Below are 24,559 nucleotides of genomic sequence, written 5' to 3' on the forward strand. Positions count from 1 at the left end.
ATAATGAATTATCAAAAAAGACTTTATTGCTGAGATGGAAGGTAAAGGAGAAACACGACGATGTATAGATTAGATCCTGAGATTTTGTTTTCAGCAAAAAAAAATTTATGTATTCAATGAATGTTTTATACGGTCATTATTAAGTGTTTTATTCAATATATTGGTTACTACATGGTTGTTATGAGTAGTAGTAGTAGTAGTAGTAGTAGTAGTAGTAGTAGTAGTAGTAGTAGTATCCAGTAAATGCTAAAACAACAACATCATGGTGAAGAGGCCAGGGCAGGATATGAAATCATTTTATTATACGATACGATTATGTCACAATTGTAGGTATTGTGATGTAAAAAAAGAGAAACACATATACACACACACACAAACGAAAGGAACAAAAACGAGAAAAAGGCAAAGCAAATATCATGTGTACAAAAACACATATACATTATTATAATACAATAGTAGCTATAGTAACAATAATTATCATAATAATACACCGTTTAAATGAATCAACGGAAAAATATTTAAGTGTATCAAAGCAATAATAACACACTGGAATTACATACACGTATACACACACATGAGCATCACCATCATCATCATCATCATCGTTACCATCACTCTTCTCTGGATGAGACAGACATGGATACCAGATGATAGTAGAAGTACTAGATAAACTGAGATCGAAGACGTCGATCTTTCGACCGTTGACCAAAGCAGCCACAACATCTACAAACATTTTTTTTCAAAATAGAAAAAATAATGCTTTCATTGAAAATAATATCACGTACACAGAGAAAGAATATAACAACAATAATAAGAGGAAAACAAATTAATAACAATAATAACAATTATCATGTGCTCAATAGTGACTAACTTCAAAAGTCAACTTCTGGAGTTCTAGTGAGAAGCTATGACTACTGCAGATCAAACATATCGAGTATCCGACAATCATCCTCCACAGTCAGGGAATCAAGGTTAAGCAACATCGTGAATTCATTGAAGTTACAAAATAACACTGATGGATACCGACCGATTCAGTGGTGTAGAGTATGAGTGTTTGCGTATAAGACCGAAGGTTGTAGGTTTAATTCTCAGATGTGTGGTCGTAGTTATGCATTACTGAGGAGTGCCATACTTGGATGGAACGGCCATGCAGTGTTCCCACATTTTCGAAAGAGGTCTAGCTAAAATTAGTTAGTGACCTTCCTCTAAATGAGCTGGAGAAAAATAGGGTGAGGAAATTCCGCTCTCCTTCTCCAAATGATCTCATATGGTCACACATATACAGCCACTGACAAGCATGTCCTACTCACTGCTTTCTCGAGAAGGGGCTGCTGTTCACGAAATTGAGAGGACAAAAAGTGAATGTCCGGAGCTTTAACCAGGTTGGTGAACATGGTGTATCCATCTAGGGAAGTCGGAAACCCTTATTCTAAACCAATGCTGCACATTGCATACCAGAATCCTGAAGAAACAAATGGAGTACTTACCTAATCTTGATCACCCGCCATCATGTGATCTCACAACGTCGCTTCACTGTCTAGTGGATTAGACCTCTAGATCAAAGGCTCAGGAAGTGGCCTCCTGAGAAAAACCACCGGCTTCGCTTTTCGCATCCCAATAGGATACTAGTCCACACAAATTCAGTGGTTTGTGTGATGCATATTTATTTTGGCACATACACACAAACTGTGTAAGTCATCAATATAGAGATTAATATTCTTAGATTTTAAGTGTTTTTGAACTAAAGATTTTTTCTAAATTATGAGGTCCTCTTTTTCTCAAGAACAAAAAAATTGCGAACTTACCCTGATTGGCTTTGTATATCATCTTGTTCAACGCCAACTGCATTTTCAGGTGATGATTCTGTTGTCGCCATGCCAACTCCCATACCTAAATTATCATCAATTTCTCGAGCCATACTTTCTTCTGGACCACCACCACTATATAAACCGGTTACATTCCGAATATGTGTGCCGCCAGCATTTGTACCGGATACAGCACCGCCGGGACCATACGGTAAACCACTAGAGTTTGAAGTGGGCATAGCAACACCAGCACCAACGCCTCCGACACCAGTAGGTCCAACATCATCTACAATACCGTCATTAGGTGAACCAATTTTATTAGCACCAAGAAGACCGGCATGCATAATAGTTTGATTTGTTGTTTGCTAATAAAAAATTAGATGAATGTATACAAAATGAAAAATTTGATGAATGATGTACACTTTAGAAGTATACAAAATTAAAAACATTTTAATGTAAATCTTAATATATATGTATAAACTAACCTGACCAAAATAGGAAGGTAAATATTCGTCAACTTTATATCTTATTTCATTTGGTGATGTACCGCCATCTTCATTGATATAACTAGGTACATTATTTGATTGTCCAGTAGGTGGCCAATGAGATGTGCCAGGATCTAATAAAGGTGTTCCGGTTAATCCCATTGCATGATGCCCACCATTAACACCAGGACTTTGTTGATTACCATTCACTGGATGATGAGTAGGAGAAGTGAGTCCAGATGTGTTTTGTACACCATTATTCATACAACTAGCATTCCCAGTAGGAACGTTTGTTAAGGGTGGATTTACTGCCTGTCCTCCAGATGTATGTGTAGATCCTGGAGGCTAAAACCCATAGAGAAAATGAATAACAATAATAGTAAATAATACACCACTAAAGAGTGAGAAAACTTCAAGATATGTTTAAGACCATCCAGCAAATGACCCTCATTATTATATTTATAATCGAATTTCGATGAAGACAGAAACTCATAAAGCAAATTAATGATACAAACTAAAGTCTTTGTGAAATAAGAATGTCTTTTATCAGTTCACTTAGTATTGTTTGTTTGAATCTTCCCATCAATGTGTTAGGACTGTAACTGGTCAGTCTCTAATTGGCATATGTGCATACTGTGCGTATTGCCTCGATATAGCCTTAATTCACAAGCATGGTAAGCAAAGATAGATAGTGGCTAGCAGTGGAATCCAGGAGCGAGGGTACTGGGTTCGAGTCCCAGAGTGAACATTAACTCAGAGATGCGGGTACATCCAGCTGACGAGTTTTTTATCAGTGTTTATTAAGTTAGGTGATTGTAGTTAAAAATTTATAACGTGAGTGCATATAAGAAACATAACGCGACAGGTTGTATTTGAGATGGTTTAAAGGGGGAATAATATTATCAGTATATGGGGACTTATGGAGATTGTAAAATCGTACCGATTTAAATCACCAACCAATTTTAGCTAGACCTCTTTCGAAAATGTGGGAGCACTGCATGGCCGTTCCATCCAAGTATGGCACTCCTCAGTAATGCATAACTACGACCACACATCTGAGAATTAAACCTACAACCTTCGGTCTTATACGCAAACACTCATACTCTACACCACTGAATCGGTCGGTATCCATCAGTGTTATTTTGTAACTTCAATGAATTCACGATGTTGCTTAACCTTGATTCACTGACTGTGGAGGATGACTGTCGGATACTCGATATGGTTGAGTTGCACTAGTCATGGCTTGTTACTAGAACTCCAGAAGCTGCCTATCGAGATTAGTCAGCTGTCTTCTAAAGGTCAAGCGTTTATGCACAAGACTAAAGGTCGTGAGTGCGCGCTCCTAAAGAACCTTCCAATGCTTCCAGGTTTTTATAGTCTAACTAGGACTAGTCCGTGATTTCAATTTTGTTATATATCCCTGAAAACTAGTGGGAAAGTAGTCTTTTAATTGTAAATATGAGGTAAGACGTAAGTAGACCTGAGGCCTGTTAGTCTCAACTAAGTAGTCTGAACATCCTCATACATTCACGTCCAATAGTTAGTGATTCTATGAACTAATAATATGTCTCAATATGATGTGACCTCAACCGTCTTCCAACCTACTTCTCCTATGATGGACAATTTCGCTAGTTTGAGGAGGTATGAGTAACAATATCCCAACAAATTCAGTTGATGAAAATTGTCCTGCCTAATAAATAGAATAACCAATTTATACCTAAGACATTAAACCTAAAATTGAGCGTTACTTTTCTGGTTGTTTGGTCAAGCATGATGAGTGCTTTAAAGATATCTATGATATAAAAACTTGCAACTTCATATGCTTTCGAAGATCTAAGGTCAAGTTCCATATTCACTAAGTCATACAAAGCGAATTGCTGTGTGACAATACTTGTGCTATGATGATGGGTACAAGGGAATTTCGCACTTGTCATAGATGGCACCCAATGTATATCGTCGTCAGCCAGTGACCCAAACTCTCATCGGTTCATCCGGAAAACTTGACAGTCAAACTAATTTTAAAGAATTTCAATTAGGTAGTAAAGTTACCGACAATAAGTTTAAGTCTTAACCTTATCTCTATTTTTAATTCAAGTAGTTTGATGGTATGAATAATCTATACACAAAATAATTCAATCATGGCATCTACAGAATGTAATTCTGACTTATTATTAGCAATTTTAGTAGATACAATAACCCTTTTCAATTACAATTGATACATACGTATCAAAATTCTCTAATCCCTATTGAAGATGATGATATTCACTGGATGAAATGAACTATGAGTTAGCCGGTTTAGTGCAAGTCATTCATCTGAAACGAAATAGTCGTTTATAGGTACTTTCTAAAAGTAAGTGGTTGGCGGCAGTGTATTTGTAAACAGAACAGCTTAGTGGTAACGTCTCAAACTGCGAAGCTGGGTGACAATATTTCGAATCTCACAAGGAACATAAACTCCCTCAAGATTGTAGATACGCTATGCTGACGGGCGCCAGCTAGCACCAAACCTAGATCCATAATCTCCTGTCCAGTACTTTTAATCAACTAACATTTCAAAATAGTGGATATTGTATCAAGCCACTCAGGTTTGTGGCTACATTACAACTAGCTTGATCGAATCCGACCAGACAAACTTAACATTGGTCACTACTCAGTGACTGATCAATCCTGATATTCAATATACAATTAACCAGCGACAGTTACATGGTTATATATATATATATATATATATATATATATATATATTTATATATATAGTTTACTTTAGATCCAGGTAACGGTCGACTGCACCAATCGAATTCCCAATCACATTCCCAACCTTTTCTTTGCATTAAATCCGTAAATCCCCAACGTAAATATTCATAGTTGGGTTCTTCGAAAAAATCTAAACTTCGAACATATCGTAAATAGGTAGCCATTTCTAAAGAAAAACATGAAGAAAAAAATGGCAGTTTTGATATGAAAATAAGCGATGAAAGCGCATGGATTTCAACGATTGGGTCGTCACTTTCAACCTGGTCTCAACTACATCATCATTAACTGGACAGCACCATGAATGATGTACATTTATTTGAAAATAAAGGTTTATATATTCTGATTTGAGTCAAACTTTAATTGTGTGAATAGGATACACTTTGAGGAAATCACCCACCTGAGTCACAAGACAAGCCCTCACATGGGATCCTCAAGACAAGAGGAGAAGAGGAATACCAAAGAACACATCACGTCGAATAATGGAGACAGATATGAGAAGAATGAACAAAAACTGAATAGAACTAGAAAGGAAGGCCCAGGACAGAGTGTGCTGGAGAATGCTGGTCGGCGGCTTATGCTCCATTGGGAGTAACAGACGTAAGTAAGTAAGTTAATTGTGTAAGGCCTTCTGACATTACTCAGATGCCTAAACCAACGTATGTGAGGTGAGGTTCGAACTAGCAATCGATAAATCGTTAATAGACAAGTCCTATGACTAGTAAGTCAATGTTCAACAAGACAATACTACAACTAGTCTTTATATAAAAATCTTGGTTTACAACCCCCGAATTTCCTGGTACAACTGAGGTGAAGATTTTTGATTTAGAAAGATTTTAGAAAGATGTTGCATACACAGAACTAAACGATTTGATTGTTTTCTAGACAATGGCATAGTTGAATCAACATTGGACTAAGACTAAGCAGCATTATATAAAATAAAACAATCTAAGCGGATAGGTAGTCATTAAAATCATGTTTCTTCTTTACCAAAGCTTATCATTGTCAGTATAATCACCACATTACACGTCTAAAATGAATCTTCATTGGTTGAGGTAGTTAAGACATGTTTTATGTATGCAAAACAATCGCCAACCTCCATGCGACAGTCGAGCTGGTGTAAAACTAGACTAGAATTAAGCTAAAGGTGATTAAACCAGGAGGCAGTGTCAGTTCATGGAGTCACTGGAATATTGTTTCGAACCATATTGGTAGATGTATTATATCTGGTTAGGGTGCTCTCAATTATCGCAACCAATTATTATTATTTAAACACATAAACATTGATACAAGGAGGCACCATATATATATATATATATATATATATATATATATATATATATATATATATATATATAGATGCCACACTTCATCATTCGATTTGTGTGAGAGCTGGAATACTACTCGAGCGCCCAAACCGAAGCAGGTGGTTTTCTTAGAGGGTTAGTCCCTGGGTCTCTGATCTAAAGGTTTAATTCACAAGGCATGGGAGTAACGACAGAAGATGCAGTCACATGGTGGCCAGTGACCAATAATTGGTTCATACTCCGTTTCTTCCATCAGGATCCTAATGCTCATATGCATCATTGGTTTGGAATAGGGGTTTCCCAACTTCCCTAGATGAATACTCCATATTTAACATCCCATTTAAGGCGCAGAACATTAGCTTTTCGTCCTTTCAATTTCATGAACGGCAGTCTCTTCTCAAGTAGGCAATGAGTAAGACTTCCCTGTCAGTGGCTATATACGCGTGGCCGTGTGAGAGCGTTTCGAGAGGAAGAGAGGAATCTCCTCATCCTCAGATGTACCAAGGCATTTGGGGGCAAAAATAAATATTCACTGATTTCATACCAGTAAGAACCATTGGTGCTAATCATTATTCAACGTGTATGGATGCTATCAACGGAGGTCAATATAGTGAAACTTGGGTTGAAGGTTGAAGACCTCCTAAGAAAACCACCTGCTTAGGTCTGGGCACCTGGGCAGTATCACAGCCCTCACACAAATCAAATGAGATTTGTGTGGCGCATATGTATCTGGTGCCCCCTTTGTACCAATATTTATGTGTTTAAATAAATAAATACTACTTTCGTATGAACTCCATGTTAGACACAGAAAGATATCATGATGAAGAAATTTTATTGTAGACTAACATAAAATATCAGAAAAAATTTGTCTCTGTAAATCACTTCAGAACCAACCATTCAGTTATGCTGTGAACTAAGTTAGATAACGGCCAAATAAAGATATGAAAATAAACCATGAAGTCGTTAACTGTTGTTCACAGCTTGAGCCAATACATATTTAATGACAGGTTCTATGTTTATGATATATGTCTGTCGCAAAGCCCTCAGCCACATAATCCTTAAGGTCTCAGTCAACCTACAGCAAAACGTCATGGACTAACCACCACCCTTCAACTTATTCAACCAGTCTCAATATCAATAAACAACTCACACGACGCAGGTAACAAGATGATATCATACCAGAACTGGTATTTCAGCATGATAAAACTTATACAATCTAGATCTTCATTATGTCAAAAGACACAATACACGATCTCAATATGATCTACATGATGTTCTCATTAAGGATCAGTAGTCTTACGGAGATAATGACGATGTTGAAAATTGAACTATTATATTTTTCCCTCATTTAGAACTATTTGAACCGATGTATTTTACACTTCTTGTCAAGAAATCACTCCAGTACTATACATCAAAACAAGAGATATTTAACACAAAAATCCTTTGAAATATCAAGCAGCTTTGAATATAGATAAATGTAGACCTACATCATTATTACATAATCATCTTACGGAAATAATTTAAAAATTAATCATAAACATTGAACTCTATTATACATATTAAATATATGTTGGAAGCGGACAGGACACATATTGAGGAAATCACCCACCTGAGTCACAAGACAAGCCCTCACATGGAATCCTGAAGGCCAAAGGAAAAGAAGAAGACCAAAGAACGCATTACGCCGCGAAATGGAGACAGAAATAAGAAGAATGAACAAAAATTGGATAGAACTAGAAAAATGAAAACCCAGGACAGAGTGTGTTGGAGAAAGCTGGTCGGCGTCCTATGCTCCATTGGGAGTAACAGGAGTAAGTAAGTAAGTAAGTAAGTAATAAAACTATACAATATAATATATTCTATTAATTACATCATTTCAACATGGAAAGACCGTACACACACACACACACACGAAAAAAGGAAACATCTTATAAAATATTTTTACCAGGGTAACCATGACATAAGACATCAATAGGAGTTGCACGTTTTGTATCACCAATTTTTTGATAACGTTCACGTAGATTTTCAGCTTTTAAACCTTGCCAAGGTAAACTACCACGTAGAAAATATAAAAACATATGACCTAAGGCCTCTAAATCATCACGCCGAGATTGCTCTGGAAAAAAAGCAAACAATAAAATGAAATAAGGTTACACTTATACAATGATGATTAGTAGTAATGATTGATCGCTCATTGAATATCGATAATAATAATAATAATATCAACTGACAAATATTATGCCAGGTTAGTGTAACCAAATTGGATCCGATTCTATGAATCTAAGGTGACCATACTGAGTTTTATTACCAAAATTAAATTAACAAGTGTGTGTAATACTAGTCAGTCAGTTATGTGCAATGTGAAACTTGGCACATTTGGTTCGGGTCATCATACTATATTAAAACAGTAAGATGAAATTATCAAAACAAATACCAGAGTAGTAGAAGTAGTAACAGCATCAGTGATAAAAAAAACATGGTGTCACTCAAGGAGCAACTTCCTCTTAATTATTATTATTATTATCATCAGAAGGGGCTTTGTGGAGATTTTAGTATTTTCATAGTTGAAAGTGTGAGTCAATTGAAGCTAGACCACCGTCGGATGCTGGCTCAGTGGTCTATCGGTTAAGTGCTCTGGCACGAGACTGGTAGCTCCTGGGTTCGAAGCTCGCAAGTGTGGGATCGTGGATGCGCACTGATGAGGAGTCCCATAATAGGACGAAACGGCTGTCCAGTGCTTCCAGGTTTTCCATGGTGGTCTAGTTTTGATTGATTCACGCTTTCAACTATGAAAATTTCTCTTAATTGGTTGACAAAAAAACTCGTCCAAAACAAAACTCAATACATAAGATGAATGGGAACTGAAGATAATTGGAAAAGGAGAGCAAATATACAAATGCATAAACGAAAGGTGTAACGGAATATTTGGAACCACAAAGAAAATGGATAGTCACAACAAAAAATGATTACACTTCAAGTCAAACAAAAACAAATGTTATCAGATGCAAATGTGCGCTCAATGAGTTCAAAACCTATAGGATAAAAGGGTAGTTATGACTTTACATACAAACGACCTATAAACAGAACCGAACGTCTCAAATGGCAGATGCAACTCAAAAGACTGAAACAAATAAGCTAAACGAATCAGATCATAACAATGGACATCAATGCCAATTCGAAGACAGTAAAAAAACGTCATTCCAGCACATAAAGAAATTATCATTGTTATACAGTGTACAAATGGTCGGCAATTATCGGGCAAGAAATAAAGCCAAGAAACCGTAAGATAGAAACAACTATTGCACCCCAGTAGTTATGCCATGTTATAACCAATGGATGTTTCCAGAAAAGCCAATAGGTTTCATTAACCCAAGAGAGCTGGAAGGGGCACCCACAGGGAACAGTGTCAGCAGTGGAAGTAAAAATGATTAAGTACATACGATATACTTCAAGAAGAGTCGAGCCAATAAATTTATAGTTTATTCAAGACTTAAATGGAACATAACTTCATATTATGTCATTATCACTAGAGTAACTGCATAATAACAATTCAGTTATATTACGTTTTTATACAAAGTTTAATTCCAAACCTTGAAGCAACCAAACATATAACTGGAATTAAATCTAAAGGAAAATCTTTCACAGGACAATTTTAAAAAAAGCTTAGTACGAAACAGCTACAATTTCTAAATTAAGCACCGAACTGAATGCCACAGCAAACCTTCACTCTAATGGAGCAAATTGGTTTAAGCACTATTACTAGGTTTCAAGTCCCGAAGTGAACATCAACTCTAGAATGCAGACACATCTAGCTAACGACTCCCAAATAGGACAAAATGCGTGCCCCGGATTCCCTAACAACTGTTACATAAAAAACAATTTGGAAAATGTTTCACAACTAATCATAAGTCCATAACTCCAAGATATAAAATAAAATTAGGTGAGACTATAATCCATGGATAACCTTTGAGAATGTTTACCTACTTTAATAGGGCTAATCTTATATCTCGAACATATTACATAATGGATGAGAATATTTACAATAATTTATTAGGAGAATGAAACGTTGACACTATCCAAATATTTTAGACTTTTCTTTTAAACTACTTTTATTCATTCAGAATAGCCCATTGGAAAGAGTTTTAAAATTCTGTTAACTGACAAGAAATATATGTGCATTCTCTAAATAAACAATCCATTCAAAGAAACGTAATTCTAAATTCTACAATAAAACCATTACATATCATCGTGATAGTTTACCTACCAGTTGAGATGGTATAATTATGAATAAAATCACATACCGAATAGAATGAGTCACAAGCATAATGCATCCAAATGCCCTGGTACGGCCGAGAGTGGGGAGGGCCCGCCCTCTCGAAATGCTCTCACATGCCCACGCGTATATAGCCTCTGTCAGGGAAGTCCTACTCACTGCCTTCTCGCATCACGGGTGTTAATTACAAAATTGAGGGGATGAAAAGCGAATGTCCGGTGCTTTGACCTGATTGGTTGACACGGAAAGTTCATCTAGGGGAGTTGGAAAACCCTGATTCCAAATAAATGGTTTACATGGGCTCCAGTATCCTGAGGGAACAAATGGGGTATGAACCAATTGTTGGTCACTGACTCCCATGAGACATATGTCTTAGAAATATTGCTTGTCTCTGCTGGGATCACCGGGTAAGTAACAGTGAGGTTAGACGCCAAGGTATTAGGGATTGGTGGTAAATCAGTTGATGAGATTGTGAATCTTCATCGACTGAGACGGTTGGTCCACCACCGACTACCATGGTGCACAATACTGACTAATGTTGGAGATGAATGGAGGAAAGTTAAAGTCGGCCAAACCAAAACGTGGCATAAGTCCTTGAAGTCACTAACTTCTGATCTGAGCCATGTTGGCAGATGCAGACTACATGGTTGGGGTCCGCGCGACTATCGTAACCAATGGTTGGAGATTCTAGATGACATGGCTCAGAATCGATCACAATGGTGTAGGTGTACACACCCTTTGTCTTCCCTCAAATCGTGAGACAAAGAGCACTTTATACCTTTCTATGAATTAATTCTTTCTCCCTGTATCATATCCTTATATCCAATCTTCTTTGTTTTACATATTAATACCACTGAAGTAACTGCTTTTATGAATTTGCTGTTTATCTTATTGTGCTGTAGTGAAGAAGAACACGAGTGTGGACAATCGAATGTATTCAAGCACAAATTACAGACTATCTCACTAAATTCTGATAACCATACAGTAAACAGTTAATTTGCAAAATTACAATCGATTGTTTCAATCTTGACTGTTCCTTCTGCAAATATCCATCCATAGTCTCCGACTATAATTGTTCATGCATTTTCGTACCAATTGCATGCCGTTCCCATTCTCTCTTTATCGATCTTCTACTGATGAAATACATTCAATGCCCGACCATCACCATATACTACTTTTATGGATATAAGTAGACCACACCATAGTGCAGGATTCCAGAGTGGCAGGATTCTAATCCTGTACTCACCCTAGATGGTGAGCAGATTGAAGTAGTTGAGAAGTTCGTGTATCTAGGTAGCTAAATAAGTGCTGGTGGTGGCGTGAGTGATGAGATCGATGCACGTATAATGAAAGCCAGAGCGGCTTATGCCAATCTGGGCCACCTTTGGCGTCTTCGTGATGTTAGTCTGGCTGTAAAAAGTCAGATGTAAAACGCGTCGATGAGAGCAGTTTTGCTCTATGCTTGTGAAACCTGGCCTCTCCAAGTTGAGGATGTTAGACAACTCTCTGTGTTCGATCATCGCTGTCTCCGAAGGATTGCTGACATCCAGTGGCAACACCATGTTAGTAATGCAGAGGTTCGGTATCGTGTGTTCGGGCGCAGAGACAATAATTCAATTGGTGTCACCATCTTGAAACACCGACTTCGGTGGCTTGGACATGTTCTACGAATGTCGTATCAGAGAATTCCACATCGTGCATTATTTGCCGATTCTGGGACTGGTTGGAAAAAGCGGAGAGGTGGTCAGTGTATGATATGGTATCGTGGCATGAAAGAAAGCTGCAAAGGACTAGCTTCTGTTGGTCCTTCACGACTCCCTGGCTGGAGTCCGAGAGATGGTGCAACACAGTGGCTAGAGACGTTATCAGATATGGCTCAGAATGTAAGCCAGTGGCGAGCCTGCTGTAGCCTTCTTTTACTTTCTTCATAAAGAGTGATTATAACCTTCTTAACTGAGAGAGTCCTTCTGGTTGTACATTTCAGTTCCGCCATCACTACTCTTCTTTTTTTCATTCTGTTTTCTTCCTTATGTATACGCATCTTCTCCCTTTCTCCCCCCATTCTCATTATTTTGTGTGGAGCATATATATCTGGTGCTCCTTTGTACCAATACGTATGTGTTTAAATAAATAAATAAACACCATAGTGTAAATAAGGTATAGCAACTTGAATCGATGCATATATATATATATATATGTCTGGTCCTATATTGTCGCTGACTTTTTTTGGAAATCAGTTAATCAACCAAATATTGCCAAATAATATTAAAAACTCTTAAAGTATTTAAGTATTATAATACAATACATATAATTAATTAATTCATTAATTAAGATTGTCAAGAATAATATGAACAATAATAATGTTACCTTTGCCTAAATGTGTATTAATACTCATATATCGGGCAGTACCAGTAAGACTTTTATGTTCACGATAAGGAATGTGTTTTTGAGTTTCTGGATCAATATATTCTTTAGCTAAACCAAAATCAATTATATAAATAGTACGATGTCTATTATAATATTGACGTCCAATAAGAAAATTTTCTGGTTTAACATCACGATAAATTAAATGCTTTGAATGTACATATTCAATACGTCGAAGCTAAATGAGTTTTTAAAAAGAAAGAAAAAGAAAGAAAAACAATAATAATAACTATAAAGAGAAAAGAGAAGAATGTACATAGTCAATACGTCGAAGTAAATACACAAATATTGGTACAAAGGAGCACCAGATACATATGCGCCACACAAATCTCATTTCATTTGTGTGAGGGCTTTGATATTGTCCGGGTGCTCAAACTGAAGCAGGTGGTTTTCTTAGGAGGCAACACCCGGAGCATCTGACCTAAAGATCTGATCCACAAGACAGTGGAGCATTGTAAGGAGATGCAGTCCCATGGTAGCCGGTGACCAACTATTGATTCATACACCATTTGTTCCCTCAGGATACTGAAGCCAGCTCATGTGCACCAATGATTTGGAATCAGGGTTCTCCAACCCCTCTAGGTGGAGTTTCTGTGTCCAAGAACCCGGTTAAAGCGCCGGACATTCGCTTTTCGTTCTCTCAATTCCGTAAACACCCCCCTCCACGAGAAGGCAGTGAGTAGGACTTCCCTGGAAGAGGCTATATACGCGTGGCCATGTGAGAGCATTTCGAGAGGGAGAGCTGACTTTCCCCACTCTCGGTCGTACCAGGGTATTTGGGGGCAAAAAAAAAAGAAAAACAATAATAACCACAAAAAGAAAAGAAAATAAAAGAATAGGAAATAGGACCAATTGAGTAATAAATAAAACTAAAGTTATTTTCACTAGATTATATCCATATAGACAAATACATAAATTACCATTGTGAATATAATTATAAAGCAACTTAAATGCCAAACAAGACTGGTTTCCTGGAAATAAAAAAAACTACGTATAATTAAATCATATCATATGCTCACTAGTGACTGACTCCATGAGGTATTACCTGCAGTTCTAGTGAGATACAGTAACCAGTGGAGTTCAACCAGGTCTGTTGTGAGATATTAACTCACTGAAGACATTGGTGAAATGGTTGCTCAACTTCGTGGATTAGTTGAAGTTAGACATTCACACCGTTGGATTCCGGTTCAGTGGTCTATCGGTCAAGTGCTCTGGCTCGAGACTGATAGGTCATGGGTTCGAATCTCGCGAGGAGGGATCGTGGATGCGCACTACCACTGGGGAGACCCACAATAGGAAGAAACGGCCGTCCAGTACTTCCAGGTTTTCCACAGTGGTCTAGCTTTAATTGACTCATAATTTCAACTATATATAAAAATTATTAAAAATTTCCACAGAAAACCCCCTAAATCATAATTTTATTATTTTTTTGCCAAATTTAGTGTATAACATTTTAGAAGGTGTACAGTATTTCATATACATCCACTCAATGAAACTTAAAGACTGTCAGTGAATTGGTCAGTCTGGTTACTACGAAGTCTAGCACAATTGTAAATAGGTCCTAGCTATCATACCAGATTAACATAACGACGAGATGAAAATAATACGATAAATGGTAAAAATAAAAGATCGAAGTAATGTAGTAGCAATAATACCAATGAAATACTAAAACATTGGGAATATGGTTCCAGTGGAAAAGTATGTAAGGAGGAATATTGGGATTTCAGATTAAGAGAATGATAAGGAGCGAATGGATTTGTACCATTGTAAACCATTCTGAATTCTGTCATTTAAAGTCTTTAATCATTACTCGTGGTTTATAGTAATGTGGACTCTGACAGGATAATCTGAACTGATCAACATGGCTGTGAGCAACAGTTAACGACTTCATAGTTTAATACCATATCCTGGTTTGGTGAAACTTAATACAATGATTTTGAGAACAGACAATGAGTGATTATGCTAAATTCATGATTCAATGAAACTGAGGAGTTGCAGATAGGAAGAAATGCGCGTCTTAGACTTCACTACTAGCCCCAGACTTCAATAGTTGTGGATTATTTGTGGTTAGACGTGGAAACAGCTTACTTACATGACTGATCCTTTTACCCATCTATTTTCAGATAATAGACTCATTGAATCCGAAAGTAAACTTTCAACAAAAAATGAAAATGAATTCATGCTAATTAAATAGTTCAAATTGTTATACTTCTAAGTAGCATGTGAAAATGAGTATTTGAAACACACATTAAGATGAAAAGAAAAATAACACTTAGAACGATTAATATAATTATAAAATATAACCATAACGTTAGAAATGTTAGCCAGTTTCTCCAACCACGGTCGATCGGAAGACAAATCTTTATTTACATAGTTGAAGGCGTGAGTCAATTGAAGCTAGACCACCAGGGAAAACCTGGAAGCACTGGACGGCTGTTTCGTCCTATTGTGGGACTCCTCAGCATTGCGCATTCACGACCTCGCCTCGCGAAATTAGAACCCAGGACCTACCAGTCTCGCGCCAGATCATTTAACCAATAGACCACTGAGCCGGCATCCTATGGTGTTTATGTCTAACTCCAATCAATCTTTATTAACCGAGTTGTACAGGACACATGTTATATATGTGATTGGCCGCCACAAATCCACATGAGCCAATATGACTAGCAAATAAGTAAGCTAGAAAAAAACCGGTGATAAAACTAGGAAATGGAAACAGTTCATGAAGTCAGTAATTACTGATTTACAGTTAGACTATTTGTGTGGTGGCTAAGGACACTACTATGTTTGCAAAGAAAATCATGCGGATAAGGATTCGAACATGAAATCGACAGGTTGAAGGTTGTGTTCTAACCATTAAACCATATATTTAATAGTTACAGAAAGGTTGGAACTAGTGACTCGATGACAAAAATCTGAATGTTGACTAAGAAATGGAGTAAGGTTATAAAGTCATTGACTGTTGGATCAAGTCATTTTGATAAATCCAGGTTTTGTTAATAATGATGCAAACACCGAAATAAGCGATTGGAGATAACTAATGACATGGCTTACATTCGGCCAGTAGGGCAGATACATTACTCTTTGTATTCTTCTAAATCTTGAGCTACAATTTTATTTCGTACTTTTTAGAAATGACAAGACAATCTATGTATAAATAAATTCTAAAACAATCAAATGGAAAAACATACCAGTTGGATTGCAATCATCAGTACAGTTTTCAAAGAGAACTGACGTTTACATGATTCAAATAGATCTTCTAAAGATGGACCAAGTAATTCCATTACAAGCGCATTATGTCGGCCTACTGGTCCAAAATAATAAACCATTGGAAATCCAACAACACCACCACTTAGAAGTATACGATAAAATCGATACTCTAAATGCAATTGAGGAGCACGAGTTTTCATTGGTTCAAGTTTAATGGCAACATATTCATTAGTATACAAATTACGGCCTACAACAAAAGTTTCGAACAAAAACGTTAAAAATGAAAATAACAATTACTAACAAACTTTAAATAGACATCGTTAAAAATCTTTTTTTCAAAGAATGCTACTGTAATATTTTCTATTAGGACCACTTGTAGTTATGTGGTGTGCTACTGATGTCGACAGATATAAGTAGTATGCATCACCCACTAATCAGAAGTGAAATAACTAGTGGCAGAAGGTTAAGGAGATCGAAAAGAACAGAATGAGAACTGAAAACGATTGGTGTGAAAACGAAGTAACAGTGAAGTCTGAGATAATTGATTGACATTTGCAAATAAAGAATTTACAGTATGGTTCTCACATTTTACCAAGATATTCTGTAACGTTGCATTAAAATACATTTGATTGTCCCAATTGATATCCTTGTTCACTACAGTTACACTTTCACAAACAGAAGTGCATTCAATCCTTTTACAGAATATACACAGGAATGAAGTGTAAACGAAGTTAAAGCGTACTTAACAATCGCTAAGACTAATAAAGTTACATCATCAAATAGAACATGAATTACTAAAGTAAATTCCTCGGCATGCCTTTCTCCTCTTACGCAGTCATATGAATTAGTATGTGATAGTAGTGTTATAGAACTATTACAAATAGACAATGCAAAAAATATCGGATTTTATATGAATAGACCAAATGAATAAAGATCTACACATGTTATAGTCAATTTTTAATTGGTTATTTTCATGTGTGGTACATGCTACTTATGTTGACAGGTATAAGTAGTATGTAACCTTAATCGAAAGTAGAATGTCTGGCAGCAGAAGACTGGATTGGAGAACAGAAATGAAATCGGAGAGCAACCAAAATAGCAACAGAATTAGAGGAATAATGAAATATGTAAAAGACAACTGATGATGTATGATTCTCATATTTTACTAAGCGACTGTGTAATTTTGCACTCAACAACAAATTGGTTTTTCCCACCCGAACTCTAGTTGACCACATACTGATAAGAATAATTTTTGCTTGTCACATCTACAACGCAAAAAAACCCAGTTCATTTCTGCAGTATATCGAGTAAATAACTGCACTACGGGGCAAGGATACACATAACAGTCCAAAAACTAAACTAAGATAAATCGTATGTCTTGCCATGACATGAACCATTCGGTTAGAGTACCTACTTAAAATACGTTGATTGGAATTGAGACTTTCCTTTGTCAAATACAAATACACAAATTATGTACAGCAGGGATTAATATCTTAGATAAATGGGAAGAATAAGGTACTAACCAAGACGAAGTTCCCCAAAGTTCCCACAACCAATTTTCTTTCCAACACGGAAATTTGGACCGACCAGCAGTGTATTTCCTTCCCGTGAAGAACGTGGTGCATCTTGTTGCATATTATTCTGCTTTCCTGAATGTTGACGTTCTTCTTTTTTCTGAGAAGTTGTACCAGACCCTCGATGACCTCGGTTACTAGTAGAGGTCTGGTTGGTTTGCTGTGTTAACATTCCACTCTTAGAATCAAAATGCAGATCCCGTGCATTTGAATAACAACTGGTTGGTCATATTTTTAACACACACAAATAGAAAACTAAAATGGTAAGAAGATGAATTTAGAATTATTCAAATGATCGCAAAGATTTAGACAGTTGGTTAACTTGGAGAAAGGAGGAATTAACCCACAAGAATACTTGAAAAAAGGCATTAAAAAAGTTGGTAACGAGTAGGATCGAAAAATCACCAGCAAATAAGCAGTTCTCCAGTAAAAATTAAGTCTAGATAGTTCTATGATCCATAAGAGTATGCAACCACCGGATTATTTTCGGTGTCACATCTTAATAGAATTACTCCTTATTTCTATCGTTACTTCCTGCAAATCAATAATGTTTTACTCCACTATAATAGCAAAAAATAAGACGAAATATCTTATTTGAAGCAAGTCTAGTATCTTAGGTAATTCTTTCCGTTAGATGAGCTAGCTGTAGTCAGTATATTCATATGACTGATATGAAAATAAATAGAATATAACTTATTGGGAGGTGTATTTCCCTGTTGTTAATACTTGGAATTACAGTTGATCAGCCTCTATTAGCAAACGTTGTTATGTCCCAATAAGAACAGTGAATAGTAACTTTGGAATCCATTCATGAACCAATACTATGCCCATAATTTTTATCGTATAATTGCTAAATAACTAAACTATTCATATTCATGTCCCCCTTATTATGAGCTTTATTTTGAACTATAAACCATTATTATGTGATTTACCACTCTTGAATTATGCCCAGTCTATTAATTACTGTTCCCCTTATTCACAGCCACATTTAGTTGAATCTTGTACAAATGTTATTTTCTATTTTATGGTACGACGTGGTCTGTCTGTTTGGTATATAAACCCAGTACGTTTGAGAATAATGATTCATATTGCAGGGGCTGAGATTGGTGTTCTGGACTTAACTGGCTGGGATAGGCAGAAAGCAGGGCTGACAAGTACTCTAGACTGCTAGTACGGGTTTTGTGTCATTGGTCTGATCGATAATTCACTGCTCTCTAATTGGCGGTATTATTACGTCAAACATTAACAGGGCATCCAGGTGGTCACAAGTTATAACAAACGTCCATCCTATGCGGATGTATTGACATTACCTTTTCATTACAAACTTCTAGGTCTGAATTATAGCTAGGAGCGGAACCCAGGACGAGCATATCATCTCACCCGGGACTTGTCACCCGAACCTACCTGTATCTCAGCGAATGTTGGAAAACCTAGGCAGTATGGCTCAGACTTTATTTAAAAACATAAACACTGGTAAAAAAGGACACCGAAAATCCTCATACAATGAAAATGAGATGGTGAGGAGATAGAGAAAGGAAGGTGATTACATTAATAAAAAAGACAAAAATGAATTAGTGAGTGAAAAACAACAATAATAATAATGGAAGAAACAGTTTAGTTAAGAAAAATACGAACAGAAAGAATCCTTTCAGCTAAAAAATTTACACTCACTTTTATGAAGAAAGAAAAATAAAGTTACAGTAGGATCGCCACTGGCTTCTATTCTGAGCTATGTCGGATAACGTCCCAGGCCACTGTGTTGCACTATCTGTCAGACCCCAACAAGGGAGTCGTGAAGGACCAGAAGAAAGCATTCCCGTACGGCTTTTTTTCATACCACGACAAAAGCTGATCATTTCTTCGATTTTTCCAACCAGTCTGAGTCAGCAAATAATGCAAGATGTGGAATTCGCTGGGACGACGTTTGTAGTACATATCCAAGACACAGAAGTAGGTGTTTCAAGATGGTAACTCCAATCGAATTATCGTCACTGTATCCGAGTACATGTTTTAGAACCTTCGCATTGCTAACACGGTGTTACCATTGGATGTCAGCAATCCTTCGAAGACGATGATGATCGAACACAAAGAGCCACTTAACATGTTCGACTCGAAGAGGCCAGGTTTTACAAGCGTACAACAAGACTGTTCTTACCAAAGCGTTGTACGTCCGACCTTTTAAGGCCAGACCAACATCAAGAAGACGCTAAAGATGACCCAAATTGGAATAAAGCACTCTAACTTTCACTGTATGTAAATTGATCTCATCACTCACGCCACCACCAGCACTTACACAGCTGCCCAGATATATGAACCCGATTACTTCTATTTGCTCACTACCAAGAGTGAGTGCAGGTACAGGGTCCTACCATTTTTGTAAAAGTACTTTGAACTTAGGTGAAAAGTACTTGGGTATCGTTGAGCAATAAGTCAATATCATCCGCATACTCAAGGTCGAAAAGTCTCCAGGTAATAGATCCACACCATAATTACTTACATCCATCAGAGCCGTCTCAAGAACGTTATTGACGCCATATTTGAAGGGGAATAGCGAGATTGGGCAACCCTACCTAACCGTACTGCTTGAATGAAACATTGGAGAGAGGTATTTGTGTGCCCTCACTCTGCCTGAGGCATTTGTATATAAAGCTTTTAAGATGTTAATGGGCTATTCAGGTACACCATTCAATAGACGATCCTCGACTAGTCCTACCCTTATGTTAAAATTAAGTGGGGAAACTTGAGTTTCGACTCTTGTTGTTTACCTATGAATGACAAAGAGACGGAGAAGAATATTTATCGATTCTACTCAAATAGAAATATAATAAATCAACTCCGTCGGCTGTCTAACAAACTCATTATCAGTTGTGAGATCATCTGGCTAAAGGTATATTGCAGCTTTTGACAGCTAACTAATGATTAGTTAGACAAAAAGTATATCTACTTCGTCCAATATGGCATTTCTTCAAGTTGTTAATTTATCTTACTTATGATGTCTAACTTTTAATTGCTTGGAATTACGTCCTTCGAATCAAATAATATTGAAGAGGAACGTAAACCAGGTTTAGTGGAGTAGTACTAGTAGAGTTTCACAGGAAAGACGGTTTTACTGGTTAATTTTAATAATAAAATATTACTGAAGTTTCAGATAATTAACATAACATGCTTTCTATAAGTACATTTTACCTAAATTCCTTAGACCACGCTTTTGGTTACATTAGTTTGAACCACGTGAACATATATTATTCAATTATTTCAAGATTATGAGATACCCTGAACTCGATTTCAGAAAAGGACAATGGTGAGGTTCAGTCAGTCACAACGTAGAACCTGTACGTATGTACATCGGTTCAAGTTTCCACAACCCATTAGCACAGAGAGATGTCAGGTCAAATCCCAGAATGGTAGAGGAAATAATAGTATCAGTGATAATAGAAAAGATTAGGCGTCGAAGATGTGATTCGAAAAGAAAATATAAATTGAGATGAAAACAAAAAACGTTATGAGGAATCCGAAATTTTAGAATTTGAAGGAAGACAAAGAATGGATGCACCTGTGCCACTGCAAGCGATTTTGAGCCATATCATTTAAAGTCTGACGATTGGTTACAATTATTCATAACAATCTACCTGATGTTTAACTTATTTGGAACTATCAAGTCAAACCTTGGTAATAACACCTACATTAGTAACAATAGTCACAAAGTCCCCAACCAGGTAGTCTATACCTATTAACATGGCTAAGTTAAATAGTGAAGGTTCCATCTAATAACGAAAATGAAGGCCGGTAAATGCACAACAGATTAAGTTACACAGGAAAAATAGCCAGTAGTAATCTTCATGGTGGAGAAGATTTGTAGCTCAGGTGGGATTATTTTGATGGAGTTTTGTTCTCTGAGCTGGATGGTTTGGTCGTGCAGACCAAACCATCCAGCTCAGAGAACAAACCAACATCAGTAATCTTCATTGCTAACAGTAAACTAGGTCCCAGCAGATTACTATAAGGATCCAAAAAATCAATACACTGAAGAAATGATATGTATATTGTGCCTAGTATCTGACTCCGGTTTTATCGGACGAAGATAATATGGACGCGAATCTCCCCTTTAACTCCGTATATTACCTAGGCTAACCCCGTTTATGTGACGGTGGTAAAAAAGAAGTCAAACACGAGTGGTTTTGGAGAAATTCATTCTAGGCATTCGTTTATACAGACAGACTCAGAATAAGAAGTGGTAAAAAGAGGAAAGCGAAGAGAAACGAAATGATGCGCAGCGGAGAGAGTGAGCCAACTCGATTTAATCAAGTGTATTATTATTTATTATTTAAACACAAAAATTGGTACAAGGAAGCACCAGATACATATGCGCCGCACAAATCTCATTTGATTTGTGTCAGGGCTGTGATACTGTCCAAGTGCCCAAACTGAAACAGGTGGTTTTCTTAGGGGGCCACACCCGGAGTCTTTGACCTAAAGATCTGATCCACAAGACAGTGGAGCATCGTAAGGAGATGCAGTCCCATGGTAGCCGGTCACCAACGATTGATTCATACTCCATTTGTTCCTTCAGGATACTGGAGCCAGCCTATGTGCATTATTGGTTTGGAATCAGGGTTTTCAAACTCCCCTAGGTGAACTTTCCGTGTCCACCAACCCAGTTGAGGCTCCAGACATTCGCTTTTCGTCCTCTCAATTTCGTAAACAACACCCGTGATGCGAGAAGGCAGTGAGTAGGACTTCCCTGGCAGAGTAAGTCGATACTTGTGATTAGTCAAAATTAAGTTACAGACATACGATAAATAGGGTAAGTAATCAACACATAGGATCATATAAAAAGTCAAGTTAATAATCGGATAAGTGGCAAGGTGGAAATGTGGCTTGAGAAGAATGAATAAATTGTTTTGTCCAGGAGCTAGAATAGCCTGTGTGGGCTTGGCACAGCACCAGCCATTACATACACACTTAAGTAATAGACTGAGATAGATGCTGAGGCTGAAGGTGGATGAGTATTACCCACAGCACAAACAAAAAGTTATTCATATTCCAGTAAACTTTTACTGAGAAAACCCAGATTAGGAATCTATTAAACATTGTGACTTCCTCGTACATCAATAACTAATGTGGCTTGTTTGCTAAGTCCGTGTCTAGGCACTTAGATTTAAGACACACTGAGCAGAATAATGGTGGTAATTGATCCCCTAAACCAAGGTATTTGGGACGGGATTGAAACCCCAATAAATAATATATCCACACCAACGTCTCAGTTCAAGTAAACAAAGGACGCTGATTCCTTGTAGAATAATAAAATTATCCTCTCATTATTACATTGCTAACAAATCAAACGATACATGATCCATTTCATTTACTAATTCAAGTCAAAACACCTAAAACGAACCAAAAAATAGGGAATCGCTATTGTGGCGAAAAAACAGACACAACTCTGTTGCTAATCTACTGAAAACGGTAGTATAATATACCACATTTTGCGTGGATTGAGTGCCTAAATATATTTGGCATTTTTAAAATCAATACTATAACTAGGAAGAGGCATCAAGTCACTCGTAAACTACACAAAATGAAAGCTAGTGTGTATTCAAACACGATTATATGCGAGGTTATAGAGACAGAAAAATGTCACACTTTTCATCAAGAACGAGGAAACAGTACTGAAAAACTAACCACAAATAGCTTTCACTTCCGAGATGTAAACTGGAGTAATATTCAGTAAAATGTATCCAGAGAACCCGGATAATGTATGGGCAGAAATACTATTTAGTCCTAATCTGCATAGTCTGATACACATGTACCACAGCTCAAGTTGATAAACTAAATGAACGCGAGGAAATGAAGTCAGAAAGATGAATCACAAGAGTTGGATTCAGTCAAAGAGAAGGAACATGGTCTGAAAGGAGTGGGTGAGTCTGTGGAAGTTATGGAGTGAAATTGAAGTTTAAAATTCAAAGGAAAATAAAGAGTGATTACGACTGAGCCAGTTACCAAAACTGAAACATTTCCAGAGAAAGGTGTTGTGAATAACGACCACTTCAAAGCAACCTGGATTAGAATACGGTTATGATAAGCTAATGTGATACAGAGAAAGATTATAAAGATACTTTACGCCTACGGAAATTCGCCATTTAAGGAACCAAATAATTACACCGAAAGATAAGGCACACACCATGAGTATCGCTGCCATAATAACCACAAATACAGTACAAAAGATGAAGAGGACCACCCAGACTTGCCCATAGAACTTAGTAAAAACAATCCCCACAAAACGCTAAATCAACAAATACCCGATAAGGTGCAAAATCAACCTACCCGCTCTTTAGTAAAACAGTTTGCTTACATCCTCAAGAATCAATACGCGACAATATGATGTTACGAAATTACTGCAAGATATGGGAATAAGAAACAATTGGCTACAAATCAACAAACCGGAAAATAATTTACAGTTTGTCATTAATATTTCTTACTGCCACAGTTCTAGTTATATTTCAGTTTCAGTTCCAATTCGGAAAGGACAGGAGGCTTAATGGCCTGTGTTAGTCATGGCAATGATGATCTCTCAGCTGATCCAACTTTCTTTTGAAGGAGTGGACGAATGGACCCTCAACCACGTGCTGAGGTAATGAATTGCACTCGTTGATAATTCGATGGGAAAGTCGATAGTCAGTTGACAAGTAATTCGTTCTGGGCTTGTGAACTCTCTTGGAGTGTCCTCGTAAAT

The 24,559-nt window shown here is 37.0% G+C and overlaps 1 protein-coding gene across 1 annotated transcript; it reads right to left on the reverse strand.

The window, feature by feature from the left end:
- Positions 1-662: 662 nt before the first annotated feature.
- Smp_180400 (serine/threonine kinase) lies at positions 663-24,178 on the reverse strand (the record flags this gene model as incomplete). The annotated part of the gene is made up of 9 exons (XM_018793510.1): positions 24,151-24,178; positions 17,779-18,084; positions 16,237-16,502; positions 12,989-13,223; positions 8,294-8,386; positions 5,053-5,210; positions 2,291-2,635; positions 1,806-2,170; positions 663-723 (listed from the first exon to the last, which is right to left on the reverse strand). The coding sequence occupies exons 2-9, from the start codon at positions 17,999-18,001 to the stop codon at positions 663-665; spliced, it is 1,746 nt and encodes a 581-aa protein (XP_018647136.1). The 5' UTR covers positions 18,002-18,084; positions 24,151-24,178.
- Positions 24,179-24,559: the final 381 nt, after the last annotated feature.

The sequence above is a fragment of the Schistosoma mansoni genome (assembly GCF_000237925.1).
Source record: "Schistosoma mansoni, WGS project CABG00000000 data, supercontig 0201, strain Puerto Rico, whole genome shotgun sequence".
Lineage (NCBI taxonomy): Eukaryota > Metazoa > Platyhelminthes > Trematoda > Strigeidida > Schistosomatidae > Schistosoma > Schistosoma mansoni.